This window comes from Caretta caretta, chromosome 15 (genome assembly GCF_965140235.1).
Source record: "Caretta caretta isolate rCarCar2 chromosome 15, rCarCar1.hap1, whole genome shotgun sequence".
Classification (NCBI taxonomy): Eukaryota; Metazoa; Chordata; order Testudines; family Cheloniidae; genus Caretta; species Caretta caretta.
The window spans coordinates 27,940,906-27,965,682 of record NC_134220.1 but is presented as its reverse complement, the minus strand read 5'-3'; the positions used below and the strand labels follow the sequence as shown (position 1 = coordinate 27,965,682).

The 24,777-nt window shown below is 39.6% G+C and overlaps 1 protein-coding gene across 12 annotated transcripts in view; it reads left to right on the top strand.

The window, feature by feature from the left end:
* Nucleotides 1-24,751, top strand: part of ATXN2 (ataxin 2) — a 75,840-nt gene extending 51,089 nt beyond the window's left edge. For 7 of the 12 annotated variants that reach the window (XM_048820917.2, XM_048820916.2, XM_048820912.2 and 4 more), the window contains 7 exons: nt 248-432; nt 1,065-1,197; nt 5,784-5,837; nt 12,479-12,624; nt 13,465-13,692; nt 17,093-17,261; nt 18,071-18,706. In XM_048820917.2, the coding sequence (XP_048676874.2) occupies nt 248-432; nt 1,065-1,197; nt 5,784-5,837; nt 12,479-12,624; nt 13,465-13,692; nt 17,093-17,261; nt 18,071-18,099 (944 nt within the window). In that variant the 3' untranslated portion in view covers nt 18,100-18,706. Of the gene's footprint in view, nt 1-247; nt 433-1,064; nt 1,198-5,783; nt 5,838-12,478; nt 12,625-13,464; nt 13,693-17,092; nt 17,262-18,070; nt 18,707-24,566 lie in introns of those variants that run through there. The other 5 variants (XM_075120090.1, XM_048820907.2, XM_075120089.1 and 2 more) reach the window with 4 other exon arrangements.
* Nucleotides 24,752-24,777: the final 26 nt, after the last annotated feature.

Sequence of the window (24,777 nt, the reverse complement as noted above, 5' to 3'; positions counted from 1 at the left end):
ATAGTGAGGCTGTTCTAGTTGGGCACAGGTTTCAGAATAACAGCTGCGTTAGTCTGTATTCGCAAAAAGAAAAGGAGGACTTGTGGCACCTTAGAGAAAGCTTATGCTCAAATAAATTGGTTAGTCTCTAAGGTGCCACAAGTACTCCTTTTCTAGTTGGGCACAGTAATTTTGGATTAAAACCTTCAGGAAAGACCTGGTTACTTTAGAGCCTCCTTCCTAACGTGAAATATTCCTTGCTTTGTAGTACCAAATATGCCACAACAACGCCAAGACCAGCATCATCAGAGCACTATGATGCATCCTGCCTCAGCTGCAGGCCCCCCTATTGTAGCTACACCACCAGCCTATTCAACACAGTATGTTACTTATAGTCCTCAACAGTTTCCAAATCAGCCTCTTGTGCAGCACGTGCCACATTATCAGTCTCAGGTAAGACTCCTTTAGTGTGTGGTTGCCTCTTGCTGCATTCATATTGGAACAGATGTATAATTAAGACTTAATTCGGGAATTCTATATACAGTATCTTTTGTTACATCATGTAAGAAATATTGATACTTTGCGCTTCACATCGTAGCCCTCCACAAACATTAATGTCCCCTTAATAGTAAATACAAATCTTAAATACAGAATATCTGTACCTCATCATTAACTACATCGCATGGTGGAACATCTCTTTCAAATGAGTAATTGGACGTAGATTTAAAAGATGCAGTTGCTAAAATAGTTGGTGTGATAAGATGGATGGGATATGGTATAGTTTAAAACTTTTGTTCAATTTAAAGAGACCCTTCGTCAACTTAAGATCAGCAGAGTAGTTCCTTTTGTTAGCTTCCTTTTGTGGAAGGTATTTCTCATTTTAAGTTTTCAGGAGTTATCTGGATAACAGTGACAGGTGTATTTTGAAATATTCTTGTAGCTAGTGCAAAGCAAGCTGTAGCTTTTCAAATGATCATTAAGTGCCTTTAAGCATGCACTGTACGAGCTTAATTAAAGGGTGTATTTAACTTTTGTACAGACATGTTTTTTGACTAATTGATTTGTCTTATTTTTATTGGACACAGCATCCTCATGTTTATAGCCCTGTAATACAGGGTAACACTAGAATGATGGCACCACCAACACATGCACAGCCTGGTTTAGTATCATCTTCAGCAACACAGTATGGTGCGCATGAGCAGACGCATGCTATGTATGGTAGGAAACGTTTTGTGTTGTTTATAACTTTTTACGTTGTTACATTGTGCAGGGATATATTTACTATCTCAAGCTTCAACCATTGGCATCACAGTGAAAGTTAAAACAGTAGACCCAGAATATGGTTCATAAAACTAATAAGCAAGGTATTGCAAACCTGAGTTATTTGATTAGCGTGAAAATAGATCCAAGTAGGCTAGTTTTAATAAGACACTAGTGTTGGAGATGATGTGCCAGCATGAGAGGCTGCTAAGGAATACCAGCTTAAGCAAGTCTGTCACAGGCTTTACTTGATGCTGTGAACGCTACGTCCTTGACTGCTAGTTCATTATAACAAGGACTGTAGTGTTGTCACAAAACTGACTTCAGTTTCAAAACCTGACTTCTAGTTCTCACAACGTTAGCATGATAAAACCACTGCTTTAATAATGCTAATAATATACATTAACAGTATAAAAAGATTTGTCGTCTGAGGAAAATATTTCTTTGTGGGCGATTCTCCTTTCCTTGGCAAACCCAAGAATATAAATCCTGTTTTGAACATTTCATGTATAAGTGCTTGCTATATGATTTCAATAACAAATAGAAGTCTCCAAAGTTGTCAGTCTGGCACTTTTCACTAGCACTAACCTCACTGAAATACTTAAGTTAAAACATGAAGTGAGATACCGGTTGAAAAATACAATGCAAAGAATCTCTAAAGCCACATAAACCAGCACTAAAATAATAAGTCATCCAAAGGAAAAACTGGCTGCAAGAACTTGCCACTGAAGACTCAGTCTATGATCTTAAAGGGGGCTTAGGATTTGACACACACATCAAAACAGAAGATTATCTCTTGAAAACATGTTTATTCAACAGTTTTTGTCTGAGTATTTGATGAAGAAATTTTGTGAAGTCAATCATAATGTTGACCTAGGGTGTGTTAAAGGGTGTCATGTAACTTTAGACATCTTTGTATGTTTTTTTGGTGACAGAGTTTTTTGCATTTTTTTCCTTACGGATGAATACTGTCTATTATGAAAACTTGCAAGCCCAAAAATCTAAAGCTTAATGCAGAGTTAAGATTCTGGTAACAGAATCTGTCATGTCTGTCTTGAAATATCATACTGAAATCTGATCTTTGCTCATGTGTGTTCATTCAGGAAAAAATAATGCAGATGCAGACAATATCACAGTAAAAAGTTCTGAGACTGGATTTGGAGGAAAAGTATATTTCCGCCGAAGTTTCATGTAATATAGCTGAATTGAAATGAAAGTAACTTGTAAAGTTTAAGTAATAGGTCTTTGTTCTCACTGGCCCATGTTGACATTTGTTAAAATAGTCTGCTCTTTCATGTGCATCCCTAGTTTGTTGAGACATACATGTAAACGGAGCTTTTATTGTGATTTTTATGGGATTACTGTCTTGATCGACTTACTGTTTGAAGGCTTTCAGACTTCCTGGTAAAAAGACAGTTCTCAAAAAATCCTATTTTAAATAAAACTAGATATGAAATAATCTCTGGAATTTGGTTGTTGATTGCAACTTTCCCCAGCAACTCTACGTTATACATCATTCTTATCTGTCACAATTTGGCAGGTCTTTGAAATCATGGTACAGGAGCAATTTTTTAATCAATTAGAGTACTTTAATCAGCTATTTCAAATTATTTTTCTCTGATGTTCCAACATACCATAGAACTCTAATTTTTATATTGTTGGTTTTTCAGCTTCAATGCATCATCAGTATCTATTTCAGGCAATCTGATGACGCTTTTTTTGGTTGACACGTGTTTTGGTTGTGTGTCAAGAAACCTGAAAACTCTCTAGATTTTTGTGGTGGGGTGTCCTTCTACCTAAATCCAAGCAGCATTTCTCTTACAGAACTTGGTCTTGCCAGAAGCTAGATGTTCTCCTGAACTCTTCTGGGTGGTTATCAGTTTGCTTTTCTGAACTGCTGACCTTCTCTTTTTTTATAACTGAGTGCTTGAAATGCTTGCCACAGAAATCTTCCTCAGCCCAGTCTGATGCCAGTGCTACATCATAGGTGGCTTGTAAGGAGGCACTTATGTTGGATTATTGCATGTTCTTACCATCTTCTGGCATGTCATCTTTTGCCTGCCTTAACATAAATCAGCTAAACTGTATCTTTAGCCTTCTGGGCTTGCCATCAGGTATTTAATAGATGACTCCTAATGCAGTAGCTCAAATATAGGAGTGTGAAGTGTGGCCAAATGAAGTGTGGCATTTAGTTTGGTTACTTTTCCCACAAATAACTACCTTGTTGCTGGATAATAAAACTTCTGCTTCCATTTAGCAATACGTCGCTGTTTGCTTGAGTAATCTATCTGTAGCATTTAATAGCTGTGCGGCCTGGGGAGTAAATTGCTATAGCACAACTTGCTGGATGTGTTAACAATCCCTTACGTTAGGAGACACTAGATATTTTACGCTTCCCCAGTCACTTTGGACTGGACTGTAAGCAGATATCTATAACCACTGACGTTAGAGTGCAGTATTTTTTTTCTCTCCACATTTTATGAATCTCAAGTGTATGTATAGGATCCATGTAGTGAATACAGCAACATATCCTGGAAATAAACTTCTGATTTGAGTATGTTGCTTAATTCTTCAGGAATATTTAGTGACTCTAAGTGATGAATAACTTCCATATGATTATGCCATTCACAGAAATAACAGCCACTGATTTTAATTTTTAGAATAAATTTGCCCAAGTGAGTTTTCAGATTTTGCTTCTGGCATTTTCATTTATACTGTTGGATTTCCCATTGCTATTAAGATGAACTGTGTTAAGGTCCCCATGTCCTTGAAGATAATGGGTGCTTTCTTTGTGATATTGTCAAGTGGCTCCCTGCACAAAACACTACCTTTAATATCAGACTGTTGTTCTACCTGAGTGCTTGTGTTACAGAATGAAGAAATCTGAAAGGACAGCTGCATTGGGGGGGGAGGGTTAATTGCTTTTAAAGCATTCTCCTAACATTTCCTTAATCAGTGAGTAAAATCTCTGAAAGCTTCACCTTCCTGATTAGTTTGAGGCAAGTAAAAATCAAGGCAAACAGTAGTCACTGTTCAGTGAAGGGAATTAAATTCTTTATCCATTAGATTATTTGCTGAAAGTTACTTTTTTCCTTCATGGCAGAGGAATCTGAATCCTGAAATGCATGCAGCGTTCTGTACCTGTTAAATCTTTTGGACAGCAAAGGCTAGGATGATGCATTTTTCAAAATCCCATTTAGCTAATGCTGTGTAATTGAATGTTTCTGCTAGATGTCTACAATATAACAGGCAATTCAGGAGATCTGATTGGTGTCTTTGTCACTGCTCTTGAGTGCCACAATTTTGTCATCACTTCAGTTCCTGAAGTTGAATGTTCTTCAACAAATGGAAAGTAGCTAAACTATATGGGCACTATAAATTAGTGGTACTTCTAAACATATGATGGAGCAACACACAAATTCATGTTTTTTCTTAAAACATTGAGAGAATGTTAAACAACTTTCTTTCAACTTTCTTTCCTCTTGCTCTTACAAATAAACACTAAAACTGGACATCATTAACACAAAGACTGATATTCACTTGATCTGACTCTAGGTTTTAAATGTTGGCTCCTTTAAATCATATATAAATTCTTAGTGTGAAAAGTTTGAAATAGGCACTTAGCGCTGAAACAAAGCAACAATATATGTATGATTGTTGCTCCTACAGAACTAATTTGTTTATTGGTTCTAAAGAACAATGGCTCAAGCTTTGTACTTTCTGGTAGGTATGGGCTGTTTGTTATCTCCAGAATACCAGCGATGGGTAATCATGAGTTATCAAGTTTTCTATTGACAATTCAAGCTGTGAGGGCAAATATATTCCTGTAACAATTAACTCCCACTAGTTTATTGTTTGGATAAATTGTATATGTTTTAGGTAATTGCTGTCCTCTGTAAAACTTCACTTGTGTATGTGAAAGACTTGTGTAAAACAAAATTTTGATTTTACACAGATACATTATTTATTCTTTTGCTTGTTCTTGGACCTCTCCATCTCTCTTCTGCACATGTTTTATTGGTCTGGTGTTCTCTCTAACCTTATCTGTTTTTCTGTCCTAGCAGTAAGTTCTAATATCCTAAATAGTACAATGGTGGGTATGTTACAGATTTCAAGGAGTCTCCAGAGATTAAGAGTGAACCATCTCCAAAGGTGTCTTTTGGAACTGTTAAGACCTCAGTGATACAGCTGAAAAAAAACCAAGCTATTTATTTATTTATTTATTTGTAACTCTTTTAACTCTACCTCTGAGGTTATTATTGGAGTGTAATAGAGGCTCAGTATCTGTTCATCTTTATTTTTGTATTAAAGTAAAACGTGGAGCCCTCAGTGTTATAGTTCAAAAGGAGGGCTTATTGGGGCTTACTTTATTTCAACTTCACTTGTAAAATTAAGTAAAAATATCCAGCCCTATTAACTAAACAAATAAAAATATCTGCATGAACCTACAATCTTCAAAAATAAATGAATGTCGACCTTTCCAGAAGATTGGAAGTTATAAACATGGCAAGAGGCTAATTTACCTTTCTATTTCCCAAATTCAGCATGTCCCAAAATACCATACAGCAAGGAGACAGGTCCTTCTTTCTACTTTGCCAGTGAGTTGGGTTTTTTGTACTAATTTTGATTGTACAGAAAATAATTTTTTAAAGGATAGATGTTAAAGGAATAGACATGCTGAGGGAACATTTTTTTTTTTTTCTTTGCACCAGGCCAAAATATAGAAAATGTGGGAAAACTCTTTTCAAGCAACAAAGTTATTGAATGAATGAATTTACAGGGCACCAAAAGCTAAAGTACAATGTACTTGTGACTTGTCTGTAGAATAGATTTATGTAAATACATTTCTGCGTGCCAAGTTGCATTACATTTTGTGCAACGAAGTCTTGGATCTAACTAGCTTCTACTGTATCTTGAACTGATGAAGACTTAAAGCTTCTTCCTTCTAGTCTACCACCCAAAAAATGGGCATCACCCTCCTTAACATCTCCACGAGCTCCTCTCCTCCCCCATCCCTGCCCAAAATGGGATTTCCAGTTTTCTCAAGGTTGGTCAAATTTCTGAGGGGAAGAAACTCTAGGACTTCAGTAGCAGTAAAACTCTATTTTGAGTCCTGTCATGTGGGAGAGTAACTTGCGCATTCTTTCAGTAGTCATGAGAGAGGTCACTCGGGAATCCTTATTCTGGGGCCTCTGAAGAAGCATGGCAAGCAGCACCTCTTGTCATTCCTGTAAAAGTGTAGCATAGTATCAGCCCTGTGTTCCTTCATGGAATATGGTGGGGATGGGTTCCCGCTGGCCAGGTAAGTACTGCCAGTTACATTACCTGGTCCTTGTGCTTCAGCATGCTGCCATCCACGTGGTCCTGCAGCAGTGTGCTGAGTGGGGGAGTTTCTCTGCACCCTCTTTCTGCAGTGTGTGAGAGTGGGGCCAAACATAACTAGGTTCTGTATACTTAATGAAAAAGGCAGCGGTCTCTAACCGCCAAACAAAGGTGCCAGATAGTCCAGGTACTGAACAAAGACCTCATAGGTTAAGCAAAATGAGTTGACGAGGAGAATATCGGACTCACGACTTAATTATATGGCAGATAACCTCTGTTTCTCTCTCCTGATAATAGATCCCAGTAACCATACACAGCACATTCCAAAATGGAGTATGTTGTATTCTCTTAGAAATTACAATCTGCTGAGTGAGGTTAAATTTCTATTTGAAGAGTTTACAAAACTTGGGGAAGAAGCTTCAGAAACCCCTGGTGTGCCGGGGTAGGGTCCCTAGTGGAATGGCCATACAATAATTTCTGGTCATCCCATCAGAGACTCACCACAGATAGGCGAGGTGCAATTCCTGGGCCTCTCAGCTTGCTCCTGTATTGCAGCAAGCTTGTTAGTGTCTCTATACCTGTTCATAGTAGTGATCTGTTTCATGAACCCTCTTTCCAGTGAGTCAGTTCATTCAAGAGGATAAGAGGGAACACACGTTACATGATTTTTATTGTTCTTAACAGATTTTGGTTTTAAAGGACTTTGTAGCTTTCATTTTGGCATGCAGAAAAATGTATTTTACAGAATGACTTCCTATGATTGTATACTGGAAATTTACTTTGAGCACTTAAGGGTGTTCACATATTTTGGTTTGGTGCATTGAAATTCCTTAAACAAGTTTCTTCCTTTAATAGGTATTCTTTTAAATGGAGTCCACTGTAAATGTGTAAAATGATTTTGTATGTGTTTTATCAAATGAAAAAGACATGCTATATCTCTGCTTCCTACCATTCAAATTGAGGTCTTTAAATGTAGTTATCCTCACCATTTTACTGGGTCTGGCAATAGTCTGGAATCACTTCACTGGTCAGCACCTAGAAGCTATCTAGTAGGTTCTGACTATCAGTGCATTACTCCTCTGACAGTTCCCACTGTGTCCATTGTCAGCATTCCGTTTTCCCCACAAGAGACATTTGAATGTCAGAAGTGCAGGGATTGGTTTCAGTCTAGGCTAGTGGTTGGTAATGCTGTCTCTGATCTGTGCTGCTCTGATTTTTAATGTCGGCCATTTCTGTGGGTTTACAATAGCTGCCTTTCGCCTTTCTTGCTTTGCTCTTGTCAGCAACCTTGACTGTTATTCTTTCCTTCTTGTTTTCATTGGAATTCAATTCAGTAAACCCCCTCTGGTATAGTATCTTTGTCCAATCCAATATGGAATTGCTTGTCTTAACTGTGCATCAATATCAAAATGATGGTCTAGTTATAAATAATATAGCCCATAGAAAGAAACCATCTGTTTAGAAAGTGATGTAAGTGAAGCAAATCAACTTAGTTCAGTGCTCCTAGGAAAGAAGAGAGACAAGGTGTGTGAGGTAACTTTTTTTTTTTTTTAATTGGACCAACTTCTGTGGATGAAAGAGGAAAGCTTTTGAACTGCAGCGCTCTTAAGGAAAGAAGGCATTTCTGACTTAGGCTGTGTCTACACTACAGTCAGGATTGACACTCTGAGATCAATCCACCGGCGGTTGATTTAATGGGTCTAGTGAAGACCTGCCAAATCGACAGCAGATTGTTCTCCAGTTGACCCCTGTACTCTACCCCCAACGAGAAGAGTAAGGTAAGTCGACGGGAGAGTTTCTCCTGTCGGCCCCCCACGGTGTAGACCCCCCGGTAACTCGACCTAAGGTACGTTGGCTCCAGCTACGTTGTTCGTGTAGCTGGAGTTGCGTAGCGTAGGTCGACTTACAGCAGTAGCATAGGCATAGCTTTAGACTTCTGCCGGAGGCAGACTATGATCATCAGCAGTGCTCAGATGAACGGAGGTTGCAACACTCTTTGTTATGTGCTTCCATAGAGCTTTTTCAGCACTGTATCCTGTATGAGTATGACAGCTGGAAAACCATAGCACTGCTGACATGTCAAGGACAATGTAATATGATTTCTGATTCCTTTTCTCCGTGATTTTTCTTCCCGTGTTTATTATAGAAATTAGCATGGAAATATTCACCTAGGGTGATTAACTCTGTGGATGAGCATGTAAAACATGGTTTATAATCAGTTGTCATAATAAAGGTGAGTAGACCGTATCTGGGTTGGTACGTTTTCATGACTATTTTGCGAGGCTTCTTTAATGGGTTCATGCGTCTTACTCATCTGAAGTAATCACGTGACACCACACTTTAAATCTCTGTGGAATCTGATGGTGATGTTAAAGACCTGACTTTAGGTGAGAGCACACAGCTACAGCACATAAAACTGAGACTTTTCCTCCCACACATCCTTATTAATAAATGGAAGGAAAGGACTTCAGAAAGTGAAACACTGTATCAGAATCTCTCTTGAAGTTAGCAGGTAGCAGCAGCTCTGTAGAAACTGATATTTTGTAGAACTAAATGGGAAAAAACTCCTAATGTTAATTTTCCTGAGGTCAAGTTGAACTTCTGCTATAAATTGAAAAAGGTGGATACATTTGTTTTTAAATGATCCGCCCCATTATTCCTGAAGCCTTCTCTAGTAAGATGTTTATGGAATCTGGTAAAGCCTCAACAAAAATGACAAAGGTGAGTGTTTTTCCTAAATGTTACTATTAAAATATTTGCAGCAGCAGTTGAGTGAACATTTTTAGTACATAATAGTCTATAAACTGACTAGAATAGGTTCTGAAAACAAATGTACAGCTGGGAAAATGTAAATGCTAGATTTTAAACAAACAAAACTCTCATAATTCTCTGCCAAGCTGTGGACATATTGATTTAGGAGAAGTTACTGAAAACTGGTGTTTTGCTCTTCTCCCACTTCCTTCTGCATGTAAAAATGTTCTAGTAAGTTCTGGACTTGTATTAGGTGGCATAACAAGTTCTTTTCAACATGAAGCCTTATTGCATAATATAGATACCTGCTTCAAAATACCTTGCATTTGGGTCTTCTCTCAAGTAATGAAAAAATAAAAGATGAAGCACAGTAATCGCTTTAGGGAATAATAAATAAATTATTTCAGGGCCTCTAATGAATAAAGTATAGATGTGGGAACCTTGAATACCCTATAACTTCCAGTACATGCTTATAACAAATCTCCTCAAGAATGGAATGGAACTTTAATAAGGAGGGAGGAAAGAAGTTCTTGGGGCTGAGGCACTAGAATCAGACTTGGGAGAGGTAGGTTAGATTTGGAAAGCTATTTACTCCATCTGTGCCTCGGTCCCCTATGTCCCTTTTTTGTAGGGATTACTCAGACTAGAGATAAGCCGTATAAATATTGGATCAAGACTGATTTCATAAGGAGATGGAATGGAGAAGCTTGAAATTGTAACAGTGAGTTGAGTTTTAATTCTAATGTGTGAATTGGTCAGTTTTCGTACAAGCTTGCAGGCAGTGGAAAAAAACCGAAAAATTAGATGGAAATTTGCTGCTGCTGTAAATGGAATGTAAGTGGTAACATTAAAAATGAAGTCACTGTTTTTCTGCTTGAAAGCATAACAGGATACCATGGCACTGGAGACTAACTCCTGTTTAGGTGCACAGAAACTTTAGAACGCCCAAAACCCCAACTCCTAACTAAAAACATTAATGGTATGTAAAGACTTAATATTGTAACAAGTACGTCATGGTCAAAGTAGCCCTTGGAATGCTTTACAAATTGAAAGCCTTTACAGTGTAGTTCACAAGATTCATCTGTCCTTTGAGATCAGTGAATGCTGCTGTACTGTGTGCTGGAAACACAGGGTCCATGAAGAGTTAATGACGCTTTCATGTGAGGTGAGCTCTTCAAGGGTTGAGTGGACTGCAGTGGGTGGATTATTTATACTGAAGCAAGCTCACCATTAGCTGAATAAAGTCACTGTTTAAGATTTTGTAAAGTATTGAGCAAACGTGAGGCAACAGAAGTAATAGCAAACTGGACTGGGAAAGGTTGGGACAGTGGGTGTTTGCTCAGAAGTAATTGGAGTACGTCTGAGGCACTTGATGAAGTGGCAAGGTGGCTAGTTTCTGTGCAGGTCTTGTGGCAGACAGTGCTGTACTTTATCAAATGGCAGTATGTTTGGTGTGCTCTCTCCTTCAATCCCCTGCTTTTTAGGATGAACAGATCAAAGGCCTCATTTTATGTGTGTTGTGTGGAGAAGTTCTACTTTTCAGAAACGGTAACGGGTTTTGACATTGGGGAATAGAAGTTAGAGCAATTAAATCTATTTGCTCTCAGAGCTGGGATTTCCTAGTATAAATAGAATTGCTGGCAATGAATATGCAGGTGGTTGTGGCCTTAACTGTAATCTAACTAACCTAAAACTATATCCCAGATGGAGCTCCTTTTTTCCAATGAACTGCTTTGTAAATCTAGAAAGGTACAGCAGAGGTACATGTAGTGTGGCCCTCAAATTCTCCTAATGTTGGCTTTCTTAGCACTTCAGTACAGAACTTTACATGTGTAGCTTTCTGATTTAGCAGGGAATTATAGTCCTGTTTGTTCCTCGAAACAATTAAATTAGGATACAGGCAGGAGCTGGGTTCAGGACCCAAGTGATCGGTTGCTTCAGATATTCCATTTCTAGCACTGTGGGCAGCAAAGCTAGTTTCCATTTCAATGCAATGTGGTATTGGACCAAGATGAATGTGAGCTTGACTTAGTAATGACTTTGCAAGCCGCATACACAAGCGACTGGTATGTTGTGCGTAATCTTACACATAATATAAGATCTAAAAACTACAGGCGTAGAGGAAGCATGTAGGACTTTTTTGGAGACTATTGCTTCATTTAAACTCATTGCTTAGTGCTCTAGTGAAAACCTTTTTGAAGCAATTTAGTGTGGCTTCTCATGCTGCCTACTCTTAAAAAATTACTGCCCCTTTTACAAAGGGGAGTGAACAAACTCTGCATGGGCCATTTTGTAGCCCAACATGATAGGAATGACCAAGCAGGGACTTGATTACATTTCACTTTGTTGTAGAAGGATTTCCCGAAGACTGTTTCTGCAGTTAATGAATGCTGCTGTTTGACTTGTGTGTTCAGTTTTCTTGCTGTGGGATTCAGAGTCCATGACTTCCAGAAACGAAGTGTTCTATAGCAACATCAAAAAGTCAGTGGGAATGGTGGTAGTGCAAGAAGGCGTCTTGAAGTGGGTGTTATGTAAGGCTCCAACTTCAACTAAAGCTGGTTGGCTTTCAGAAAGCTAGAGTTTCCCAGCTCCTATGTATATACTGTGTTTGTGTAACTTACACACAGGCACACCGTGTATGTGTGTGCTGACTGTACTGCAAACAACCTCCAGAAGAGTAGCATGGTGAGGTTAGCCAGGTAAAAGGCCAAAGACTTTGTGGATGGTGGAAATAGAATAAGTATTTGTGTTTGTGAATTATTTAACTCTGTACAATAGAGAATTTACTTTTTCCAGAACTATAAAATTTAAGAAACTGATTACAAATCACTTGTAGACTTATCTGTTTGACTAAAATTGCAGATTAAATACTGCTTTTGTGTTTTGATATATACAGTATCTTTTATTAAATCAAACTAGGAAAGCTGAAATATTTTATTATGGTTATTTATTGACTTTCCTGCAAAACCATGTAAACTACATGAAAGCAAATATAAATTTTTAGATCCAAGGTAAGATGTGCAGGTAACTACAAGATAAACTATTTGTAGGGGAAAAAAGACCAATTCACCGTATCACTGATGTGCTGTAAAATCCTCATATGCAATGTGAATTTGGTGAGATGTATATTCTGTGTCACTTGTCAATTTCTTCCTTTTCCTTTTAGTTTCTACTGGCTCACTTGCTCAGCAATATGCCCACCCGAATGCTACCCTGCATCCACACCCTCCTCATCCGCAGCCTTCTGCCACACCAACAGGACAACAGCAAAGCCAACATGCTGGAAGCCACCCTGCTCCCAGTCCAGTGCAGGTAACAGCAAAACTCTAGAGAGCAAACATTTTGGAATATGTCTTATAGCCCATTGTTTTAGAAGACCCTGCTCCAGTCTGTTACTTCGGCATCTGTTTGCTTTTCATGCAGCTCCAAACATATTCTTCTTGACAAATAATCTTTTATAGCAGCTATGTTCATAGTCCCTCATTCCAGAAGTAATGTGGCTTGGAAATACTATTTCCTTATGATTTGCATGTGAATCCAAAGTGAAGTGCAGTCGGCCTGCCTTTATACCAATGTGTGATGATACTAATAAGGGTAAAGGATAGTGAATCATGACTTAAAATACTTTGTGTAAAAAGCAGGGGGTGGTTCTTCCCCCACCACCCACGTACACACAAGTCTAGTATTTGGAATTACTCATTTGACCCTTTTTGATCAGGAATGGGGGACAGGTGGCTCAGCAATGCTTTTGCAATTAATTAAGGAACGTCACTCCGCTGGTGCAGTCTGGCTGCAGGTTCGGTATGTGTGGATTTATGGCATGGAAAAGTTAGTCACAGACAGAAGTGCTGAAAGATGGCTTTTGTTTTTTACATAATAGCCTCAATTCTGGAGAACACATCAGGTCTGCAGGCTCCAGTGACTTTTTTCCCCCCGTTCAACGGACTTGGATAATAAGACCTACAGGATCAGAATGTGGCATTTTATTTTGTGTTATTTGTGCAGTGTATATAGGAACATCCTTCTAAAATGTTAGATATTAAGTGGCATTTTAGTAATTTATTATTATTTTCATGGAATAAATGTTTATCATTTCTCCCCTGGAACCAAAACCGAAACTCTCACTAATTCTTCCTCCTGTTTGCTTTGCAGCATCACCAGCACCAGGCAGCTCAGGCACTCCACCTGGCAAACCCACAGCAGCAGTCAGCAATGTACCATGCTGGTCTTGCTCCAACCCCACCTTCCATGACACCAGGCTCCAATACGCAGTCTCCACAAAATAGTTTTCCAACAGCACAACAAACAGTTTTCACTATTCATCCTTCCCATGTTCAGCCTGCATATACCAATCCGCCACACATGGCCCATGTACCCCAGGTAAACAAACTTTAACAACCTTCCAAAGACTGAATGGCCTGTTGCCTCAAAGATGTCGCCTTCACATGGAGTAGTGGCCTCTTTTTACATCATTTCTCTTGGCCGACTATTTTCTGTGTTGCTTAGGGTTCTGTTTGCACAGTGCCGTTCATTTAGCAGTCTGGAGGCGTACAGGTGCTCAAGAATCTTGGTGCACCAACTTCATCTAAAATAGCTACTGTAGGGCTCCACTTCGAGCTTTGGAAAAGGTATTTTGTTAAAACACATTTGAATGCAAAGCCACCTCTTTATAAAAAGTCTATTCAATGAGAAATACTCAAGGGTGCTTGGAAAATCCTGAGAGGATTATGAAGAACTTCAGAAGAGTTTAAAGTGAGGTGGGAAGGAAAGATAGTAACACTGATGGGTTGCAAATCAAATTGCCAATGAGGATATGGGGGACAGCTCAGTGGGTTGCAATGGTCAAAAAAGCAAGCTGATCTTGAATGCTGTTTTCAGTTCTGGTCACCCCACTTCAAAATCTATACGGCAAAAATAGGAAAAAAAATCCAGAGAAGGGCAATGAACGTGATTAGGTGTGTGGAGAGACCACTGCAGGAGGCACTGCTATAGAGATTGGCACTATGTAATTTAGAGAACACAGATTAGTGGAAACATACAGGTACATCAAAGAATGAACACTTAAGCAGGATCATTCTTGTGGAGGATACTTCTTCCTAACCCCAGGCAGTTAGTGATTGGTTTATGCCTTAAATCAGAAGGGTTGATACTCCTTACGCATGTTACCCTAGCTAGTGTAACTCAAGGTCTTGTTAATCAAATAGGAGTCTAATCCTTTTCTGAATTCTGCTAAAATCTTTCCCTCAATCTCTGGGACAGTCTCTGTTCAAGTTAATTAGGAGATGTGGAAAAAAAAATTGCTTTTACCAAATTTCCTTTTACCCATTCTAAATGTATAGCTTTTTAATTTCAGAATCTCCCATTGCCTTGCTCTTGTGTTATGAAGAAACCCCCAACTGACTTTCTTTAGCCAACTTGTTATGGGGCCTTATCTTACTCCGAAGCATCTGGCCATTGACTCAAACAGGATATTGGTGTAGGTGGGATATTGATCTGTCTTAACTTGGTAGTTCTGTATCTGACTAGATTTTCTAGTTCCTTTGGGGTCCCTGTAAAGTCCTGCATTTGGACCCTCAGATGTGCCTAATTGTAAGTGACTGCTATATAGACACTTAGAGCACCAAACCTCAAAAGCAGAGGTAATCATTTCACTTCCATGATGTAAAGGACTAGGTGAACTGTAGTGAAGTGTAAATGACAATTGCATACCTGTGTGCCCAGCACACTTTCAGTAAATGGAAGTTAATTGTCTAATCTTGCTGGCTCCTTTTTTGCTTTTTGGGCTTCACAAAAAATTACTAAAGAAAATAAGAAGCTTATTCTAGTGCAGAATTAACTAAATGACTGTTAAAGTCTCTGATATTTTTAATGAGCACAGTCAGTCTTCTATATCTCTGATCTTGGCTTGTGGAATTCTGTGCTGTTGGTTTCACAGACATAAAAAGAGCAGGCATGGACATCTCAAAAAATGTACAAAGTTCCAGATGGCTTCTCAGGATGGGGCAATGCCCCATAAGCTTCTAGTGAAGGAATGATATAGCTTCATCTATCTAAAAATCTCTTACAAAATGGCTACCTCAACTGCTTACAGGAAAAACAAATAATAATCCCGAAGCTCCAGAGATAGGGATTTTCTAATGCTAAATACTAGCATGAAATTCATTATCGCTTTATGGTGGGAATTCTAGATGTGCTGACACTAAGGGATTAAATTAATTTCATTTTAAAGACAATCAGTAACTTGATGCTAATTGAATCCCTGACTCACGAAACTCTGAGCATGTTACATCATTACCATGGCAAAAAATTTTTATCTGCATGTCTGTATTGATCATGGCTGCTATGGTTATAATAGTATTGCTTAGTCAAAGCAAAAATTCTGGTGTTCATGAGGGAGGTAATGCATGAGGTTTGGAAGGCATGGCTGTTGAACACAAACAAGGTCCTTAGTATGATTTTGGAGTTAGTCCTCATGCCTTTAGGGGCTTCTTGGAAGCTATATTACAACTTGAGGAGTCCCATTAATCAAATGCCAGTCTGATTTAAGACTGACAGTGATACAGTAAAAGTAGTGCTTATGGAAAGAGTTGCAGGGTTTAGCCACATGGGAACTTTGCCCTTTCTGCACATCTAACTTGAATGAGTCTGAAGTCCTAGCCAGTGCCTGCTACTGTCTGGAGTGTTGTCTGGCATCTGAGTTTCCTCTACCAGCTTCACTTAAAACACACCCACAACTAAAATGGGAAAACCAAATTTATTTTGAAAACTTGTTTGCATCTAAACATGGACCGTCTTAAATGCTGCCTGGTTTTTGAGAGTCCTCTTGTAATTGAGAAATTACTGCTAGAGATTGATAGGACTTTCCACTAGGAAATATAGATAGTCCCTCTGACTGCCTCCTGTCAGGAGGCGTTACTACTGAGTGAAAGGAGTTTCCCCACCAACCGAGGAGAGACATTACTTGCTTATAAGGTGATAAGCGGTGAGACAGATGCATCTCACTTTTCCTTTGGGGATTAATTATGAACACTTTCAGTACATGAGAACTGTGATATTGTGAGCTTAACTGAAAATAGAACAGATCTGAGCTAGCGGCATTACATAGTGGAATGAAGGGGGAAATTACTAATTTTCAACTGTGTATGTGGGAGCGAATATAGCTATATAGAGAGACTGGACATTGGAGAGACAATGGGCATCTAGGACAGATGAACGTGATGATTTCTCACCTGTCTACAGTTCCCAATTTCAAGTTCATTTCATGGAGGTGTGAAGTTTTTGTTGGAGACTTTTGCTTGGGGAAAAATGTAGAAATCTTTGCCTTTGCTTCATGCTTTTCCTTCCTCCTTATAACCATGCGTTCATATGAGGTACTGAGAAGGGGATGTTGGCTCTTCTCATGTATGTAAAGGCCTATATAAGGGCCTATTATTTGTGCGCAGTGTCCAATTCATTCTCTGCATAGGAAATGCTTCTCAATTCTTAACAAAATGTCTAAAGATTTTTTTAAAAATATTCCAAAAGTATTCTTTACCAGTGCTCTTAGTCAGCAATGAGCTCCTGTCCAAACTGAGATGATGTCAGCAAAGCCAAGAATAAGGATTTGACACCTTGTGTTTTAAAATCTCAAACTTACTCCCTATGTGCACATTTTAGCCAATTGACTTAAAATGGAGTAAATCTCAGGATTTACTGTTACAGTTGGAGGACTCTTTGCTAGTCATGTGGCCAGGAGTGTTGCCTCCTTGTGACCATTATACTAAAGAGCTCTTTGTTTCAGGCTCATGTACAGTCAGGAATGGTTCCTTCTCACCCAACTGCCCATGCTCCAATGATGCTAATGACGACCCAGCCACCTGGTGGTCCCCAAGCCGCCATCGCTCAAAGTGCACTACAGCCCATTCCAGTCTCGACAACAACACATTTCCCCTATATGACGCACCCTTCAGGTGAGGAGTGTGTGCGTGGGAGACCTGCACCTTAACTGAGCCAGGTCAAATTAGTGAGCAAAACAGTTATGAGCCAGGTTTGGGTTAGAAACAAAAAAAGTAAGATGTCCTTTTACAGAGGCAAACTGCTGAAGGCGGCAGACAGTATTTCTGCAGTTAGTATTTATATTTTGCTGCTCCAAATGTGAACGTAGTATGCATATAAGATGAATTAAGTTAGCAAAGACTTTACTTCTGTATGGCTGAAACATATGCAGACTTCAGTGTGTGTAGGACAATATCCGCCTGCCCTTGTCTTGGGGGATAGAATATGTAGGTGGCTTATGGTGTAATGATCCAAGTTTTGTACATGTAAAAGATATAAATTGTCTTGAGGATAGTTGTAAAAATATTGCTCCAGGGATAGGAGTATTCCTGGCAACTAATGGCTGAAGGCAGATGGGATTTTGACGTTGACTTTTTATTCGAAGAGCAACATTTTGCAGTACTGTTGCTTGGGAATACCAGGCCCTACTTGTTTTGTTGCTCTTTAAATGTAACTCCTTACCTAGGTGTCTCAAGTACTGTTTTTTCCCAAAGCAGGGTGTGAACTTGTACAGTGAACTAATACCTGATTTTGTATGGTGTGGAATGGGTGGGGAAAATATGTTGTGCTTTCTTAGGGTTTAGGTAGAAAAACAGCCGAAGGACATCTTAATGCAGGTTTTTTTACAGACTTGAGCTAAATAGTTATCCTGTGATTTGATTAACTACACATTGTTGTATGGCTTATCAATCTGCTATTTACACCTGCACTCTTTTTTTTGCAGTACAAGCCCACCACCAACAGCAGTTGTAAGGCTGATCTGGAGTAACAAAGGCTGGATACCTTTTGTAGGCCAAAAACCTTCCTTCCACTGCTTCTGCCAACTGGAAGCACAGAAAACTAGAATTTCATTTATTTTGTTTAAAAAAAAAAATTTGATTTCTTGTAACATCCAATAGGAATGCTAACAGTTCATCTTGCAGTGGGAGAGATTCGGACTGAGTAGAGGCATGTGGGAACTTGTGGGTTATTCCATAATCCCATACACTGTATCAGAGTCCAGCAGGTGCCCAAACTCTGCTTGCTGAAAACTGGAAGTTATTTATTTTTTAACGACCCTTCAAAGTTATGAACTCATCAGCTAGCAAAAGAAGTAACACGAGTGATTCTTGCTGCTATTATCACTAAAAATCAAGACTTGGAGATCCCTTTTACGTCTAACTAAACTTGAAACAGGTTCAGTAAAAAAAATTCTAATCGTCAAACTGATGGATTATTATTTATAAATCACGTTTGATGAAGTGATCACTATTGCAAGACAGTGATGTAACTTTTAAGTTAAGAAAACTTTTACTTTGTAGATAATATAAAATAAAAACTTTAAAAAAAATTAAAAAATAAAAAAAGTTTTAAAAACTGATCAATCTGGTGTGTGTATGTTACTCTTGCCATACTTGATTCTCTAGCTTTAAGATTCTTTCCAATTTAATGTCAGGTAAAATTGATTTGGCATTATGAAATTTAAATAGTATTTGACGTCAAACCTTTGACATGTGTTTCTGTACAAGATATAAGGAGATTTTTTATAACTATCTATGTACCATACATAGTACTTCAGTCAAAGTATCCTACTTTAAATGCCTCTGTTTACCAGAACCTGGGAATGGGCGACCGGGGATGGATCACTTGATGATTACCCCTGTTCCGTTCATTCCCTTTGGGGCACCTGGTATTGGCCACTGTCGGAAGACAGGATACTGGGCTAGATGGACCTTTTGGTCTGACTCAATATGGCCGTTCTTATGATCTTAGCTCTTGACTCAACTGCAGTAGCTTCGGTCCACAACGTAGCATCTTCTGAGAGAAGCAGAATGGGAAGGCTTGGGGCAGTAGAGACGATGCATAGGTCAGTAGTGTGTGTTGGTGTTTGAGGAAGCTACTTGCCAGGCTGAGCAAGAAAAAGCTGCAGTAGTGATGGGCAAAATGTAGAATGATAGGAAAAGACTAGAAGAAAAGTAAGTGAATTTCATGTGTGTGTTTAGTACATCACATGAACATGAGCTACCTCAGCCCAGGTCCATAAAATGTACTGTGATCTTCACCACTGTTCCTTATGGAACATACATCTGCTAACCAAAAGTTAATGGATAGGAGGAGGAAAACAGTGTGACCTGTTAAGGTACAAACCAGTTGTTGCATTTCAAAGGTGGGTTAATAATGTGTTTGTGTAAATATGTACATATTAAATATAGCTGGCAAAGTATACCACGGCTCAGTGCAAGATGAGGCTAAATAGTATAGTTTGTCTTGTAAGTCAATCCACTATGTGGACACTGCAATGAAAATGTCACTGCTTTACAGAAGTAATTCTGACAGGCAGTAGGGGGCATAAAACCATTAAATACTAATGGTGTATCTTACTCAACCAAGTGAGTAAATATACCTTGTACTTCTGTTCATCAAATACTCTATTAATAAAGAACACAACATAGCTTGTGGAAGTTGATTATCAAACATTCACGTAACTGGGAGACACGGGGGAGATAATCTTTTGTTGGCCCAACTTCTGTTGGTGAGAGAGACAAGCTTTCGAGCTTACACAGCTCTTCTTCAGGTCTGGGCAACTTACCTGCAGTATCACAGCTAACTACAAGATGGAACAGATTGTTTAGCATAAGTAGTTAACATATTTCAAGGAACCAGTCAAGTCAATGTGGCCTGTTAAAACCCCTCCACTTATAGGGAAGAAAGGAAGGGAGAGGAAGTAGCTGGGGGATTGTTAGTGGGTTACAGATTGTTGTAATAAGCCATTGTCTCTTTTCAGTCTGATTTTTAGTGTCTAGCAAAGATACAAATTTAAGCTCCCAGGCTCATCTTTAGAAAGTGTTGTGCAGGTTTCCTTTGAGGATGAAGACTGATAGGTCAGATACAGAGTGATGGTTTTGTGAAAAGTTTTCACCCACAGGAGCTGTGATGTTTTTCGTCTTTTATCATTTTCCTGTGTGAGTTCATTCAGGAGTGTAATGATTGTCTGGTTTCAGCCACATAGTTGTTGTTGGGGCATTTAGTGCACTGGATGAGGTATGCTCAAAAGCTTGTCTCTAGAGACTCGCAAATCTGCAGATACCCATTTTATACCTGCAGCTGTCTGTGGACCATGTTGGCGGATCGGATGCAGATACAAATTTTGTATCCACGCAGGGGTCTATTTGTCTGGCTCACCAACAGAAGTTGGTTCTATTAAAAAAAAAAAAAAAAAAAAAGACCTCTCCCATGTTGGCGCTCTAATATCCTGGGACCAACATGGCTACAACACCACCATACATACATGTAACTTTCATTTCTAAAAGTGGGGAGGAAGGGCTCTTGTACTCTAGCAGCTATTAGTCCAATATCTGGCAAGTCAATGAGAGCTTCTGGAGAAAATTAGGCTAAAAGTATTAATATTAGAACAAACAGATTCTAAAAACAATTTATTTAAGAGCTGATTTGAACATAATAGCAAAATCGCATTATTCAAGAATAAGTTACTTGTACAGTACATACAGAAACAATACATAGAAAATCTACTATACAAGAATTCTGTGCCGTTGAAAAGTACAGCTTTGAAATAAATGCACTTTATTCCAACAAAACCCTTGTTGGCCTTAATTTGCCTATGGGATAAAAAGGCAGTGAACAATAGAATGCACTCAACTCCTACACTGTGGGCATATGCTGGCTAAGATAACATCCTGTTCTCATACAACAAGCTCTTACGTTGAAATATGGAATATTGTACTCAAACTTGTCAGTCAAGACTGAAAGGCTTTATATGCATGGTACAGTAAAACCACATTGGCTCTAAACTGACAGTTTTCTGTGGTCCAAGGAATATCAACAGTTAATTAATATTGTGTCACTGTGGCACAGACTAGGCTGCCTTAATTCTTTGATGATGTTGGCTTGATGCTTCCTCTGCTGGACCTGGACCTTTTCCTCAAAGCTTCGCTGTGGAAGGCAGCCTTGAAGCAAAAGGATCAATGAGGTTGCTGTCGGTGTTCTAGGTACCCTGTTCTTAAATGCTGGGTTAGCCTTTCCCTGTTGGGTTAGCCCTTTCAGAGGGCTAGACCACAATGGTACTTCGTATTGATGAACACGTCTCCTACACAGCCTGTCTACCAAGAGGACATGCAAGAGTTGCCTGTAGGCAGTGCCTGTTTGTCAGCAAATAGCAAGTAAGGCCTTTCATAAGAATAAGGGGGTGTAGAGTTGGGGGCGGGAGGGAGGGCTTGGTTTCTGTTTTGGCACAGCCGGTAGGCTGTATTACAGTTACCTGCTACACCAGGCTTCTGTCCGGCAATAGGCGTAGCAAGTTGAGGCACTACATACTGTTATGTCTTCACTGTGGAACACAGCTCTAAATTGCTGCTCTGAAAATAGAAACGTTTCACTAGCCCAGCCACCTGTTGCTGCTGGGGAAGAACAGAAATGCTGGTCTCCTTTACGGTGCCAGCCCTTAGACAAGCTGTTTTCAATCAGTCAGCCTCAGAGGTAAGACTTTGGAACCAATCAGATTCAATTTTGTGTGCCCCTTCTCTGGACCCTGAGACTCGAGCAGGGGCTGAGAACTTAGGCCAAAGCAGGCAGCTTGCTGGCAGTGTTCCCCAGTATCTGGTAGTCCCGGAGGCAAGGCAACTGTGCTCGGCTGCTAAGGTGAGAAATGCAAAAGTTCAGTGTCCCCCTTTGCCTCTTCATTGAAAGCAACTGTCTTGAAAACACTTCATAAATGTGGATAATTCCTTGGCCTACAAGCCGTTATTAATGTGCTTTTAAATATAGAAAAATCTTACAATAAAAGTCTACGTTGAAACATGCCACACACCTTCGCTAGTTACTTGGCAAAAAGGTTTTGGAGAAGTCCGCAAAATTACTTTGAAGTCACTTATATTTCAAGGGCTTAATGTTGCGTCCCCATGTTTCTACTAGACGAGCATTGTGTGTACTGAGTTAGTTATGAAATAGTCCTGGCAGTACAGAAGAGGAAGGGAAACTAAGTCCGACTTGGAAATGTATCACAAGCCAACTACTTTCTAGCAAGGATGGATTTCTGAGAAGGTCAGCCTCCCATGACTTGGGAAAACAGATTAAAGAACTGACCCTGCAATTACTGTATAATTGGTTTTAGGACCCTAACACCAAAGTGAGGGGTTGATGAGAGGCTCTGTTGGAGTAACAGAGGGAAGGACTGGAAGAATATTTGCCCAGTTAGGAAAAGTAGACCTTTTGGCTGGAGAAGGAAAGGAATGAGATGGGTAGAACACTGCAGGGGAAGGCTGTTGACTCCAGGCAGGCTGGAGGTGGTGAACAGACTGTTTGTTAGCTTTCAGTGTACAGTTCCTCAGATTCCATACACAGTCCCCTTCAGCAGTGAACTGGAGTGCTCTGCCAGCCTTTCATTCTGGATTATCAGGTTTCTTTCTAGCTTTGGCTAACTTGACAGTGAAAGTCCAGAAGGAAACAACTGCAACTTTAGTGTATAATCAGAGCAACTTTCCAACTAGGTACTAGGAGAAGGAACTTATAGTCACATTTGCTTGGATTTGTTCACACAGGAGCATAGAATGAATGAGCACAAACTTGGTGTATATTGTATTAAATAAGAAAAGCAAGTTCCATTTAGTCCATAAAGAAGGCCCTGGCAAGTGAACTAACACCAAATGTGTGTGCGCGTTTGGTTGCTGTCACTTAAACAGTAAGACTTAGGCCAAAAACCCCAACTCAGAAACAGGGGGGAAGGGTCGGATAGGAGGCGGGGGCTGGGCCATGCCTGGCTGCTTGGGGAGACACAGCCTCCCCTAACTGGCCCTCCGTACAATTTTGGAAACCTGATGTGGCCCTCAGGCCAAAAAGTTTGCCCGCCCCTGCCATAGCCTATCACTTTGGGCTTGGGAAATACCTTGCCTAGGAGAAGTCCTCCGACAAAAGTGGGGGAACAGAGATTGATAGGAGCTTCAGCAGCTTCTTTGCAAAGCTGGGATGAAGTTGAGACTGTCTTGGTTTTCCTGTCCCTTGCAGTGCATTAGAAATGTGTTGGGGGAGGATAAGGGCACTGGTCACTTGCATTCCATTTTTTAAAAATTGACTGATTGCAGAAATCCTGGCCCAATTTATGTATATAATTCTATGGCCTGAATTTTTTTAAGGGCCTTTCCACAAAAGGAGAGACTGACTTGACAAAGTGTGGTCAAATGCACACAAGTGATCTAGAGGGAACAGCATCTTTTGCCAACTTCCAAGTTACAGTAATTGTAAGACTACAGTGGCTTTTCAAGTTGAATGTCTTTCTTTTTTTAAACATTGCTCCCTTAAGCCACATTCCAGAAAGTCTCTTCTACCATACAGCCCCTTCTGGTGTGGCCCAACTCTGGCGTAGCTGAGATGCTTTACCTTGGGAAACTGGTTGGGTCTAGTGATGATTTTACTAATAAACTAGAAGGTACAAAAATTCTTAATTACAAACACACAAAGTTCGTGGGTTAAAGGTTGAATTTTCAAATGCATCTAAGTGAATTAAGGGCATACATTTGTGTTGACTTGCAGATGGACCTGAGCTCAAGGTATTTAGGAGCTTTTGAAAAACCTCACCTTAATCTTTAACTAATGTGAGAAGAAGAAATTGCCTCCGTGTACCATAAATTATGGGGAGTGACATGAAAGTATATAAATGTGACTTGGTTTGAATGGTAGAAGCTGATTGCTGAGACATTTTTTTTTAAATAGCAAATTAGTCCCCTTCATATTTGATGATACTCAGTTGCTTTGCATGCTGTCCCTAATACTTTGTGTGAGCTTTGGTGGACAGATGCAGGTAGCTGAAGCTTTCTGATGCCAATTTGGAATTTGGGGTGGAAGTGTGTTTTTTCCCATTTAAGTACAGTAGCAAGCACCATGCAGTGGATTCTTTTTATATACAACGAGGTGGGGCATTAATACAGCTGTGCTTTTCTTGTGTATGCTGCATGGTGATGTCTTGCTGGTGAACTTTTTTTTTGAGTGTAGAGAGGAATGGGACTGATCACTTAAATGGTTCTCATCTCATAGGATTCTTTACTTCCTCAGTAGCAACATACTGGTGTTGGGTTGATTTATTAGCTCGTACCTTGTAAGAGCATTGGATCTCCAGCTGTATTCTGTGGAGCACTGAGTGGTTACATAATGCTGGCTCGCCTCACTTCTGCTGCTGGTTAAACGTTACCTTCCTTTTCCATCTAAGCAATTGCTGTCCTTTTCCTCCACAGGGATGTTATAGGAAGGAGGTGGCCTGCCTGATCCCGCATGAACACGAAGGCATCTCATCCACATTAAGTGTCAGACCCTCCGGGGGGAGGGGGAAGGAGGAAACAGCTGAGAAACTTTTCTCTGTTCTATAGGGGTTAGTGAAATTACCTATTTATTGTGAATCTATAAATCTTAACTCATAACATACAGCTCTGCACAGACCCCTGTCTC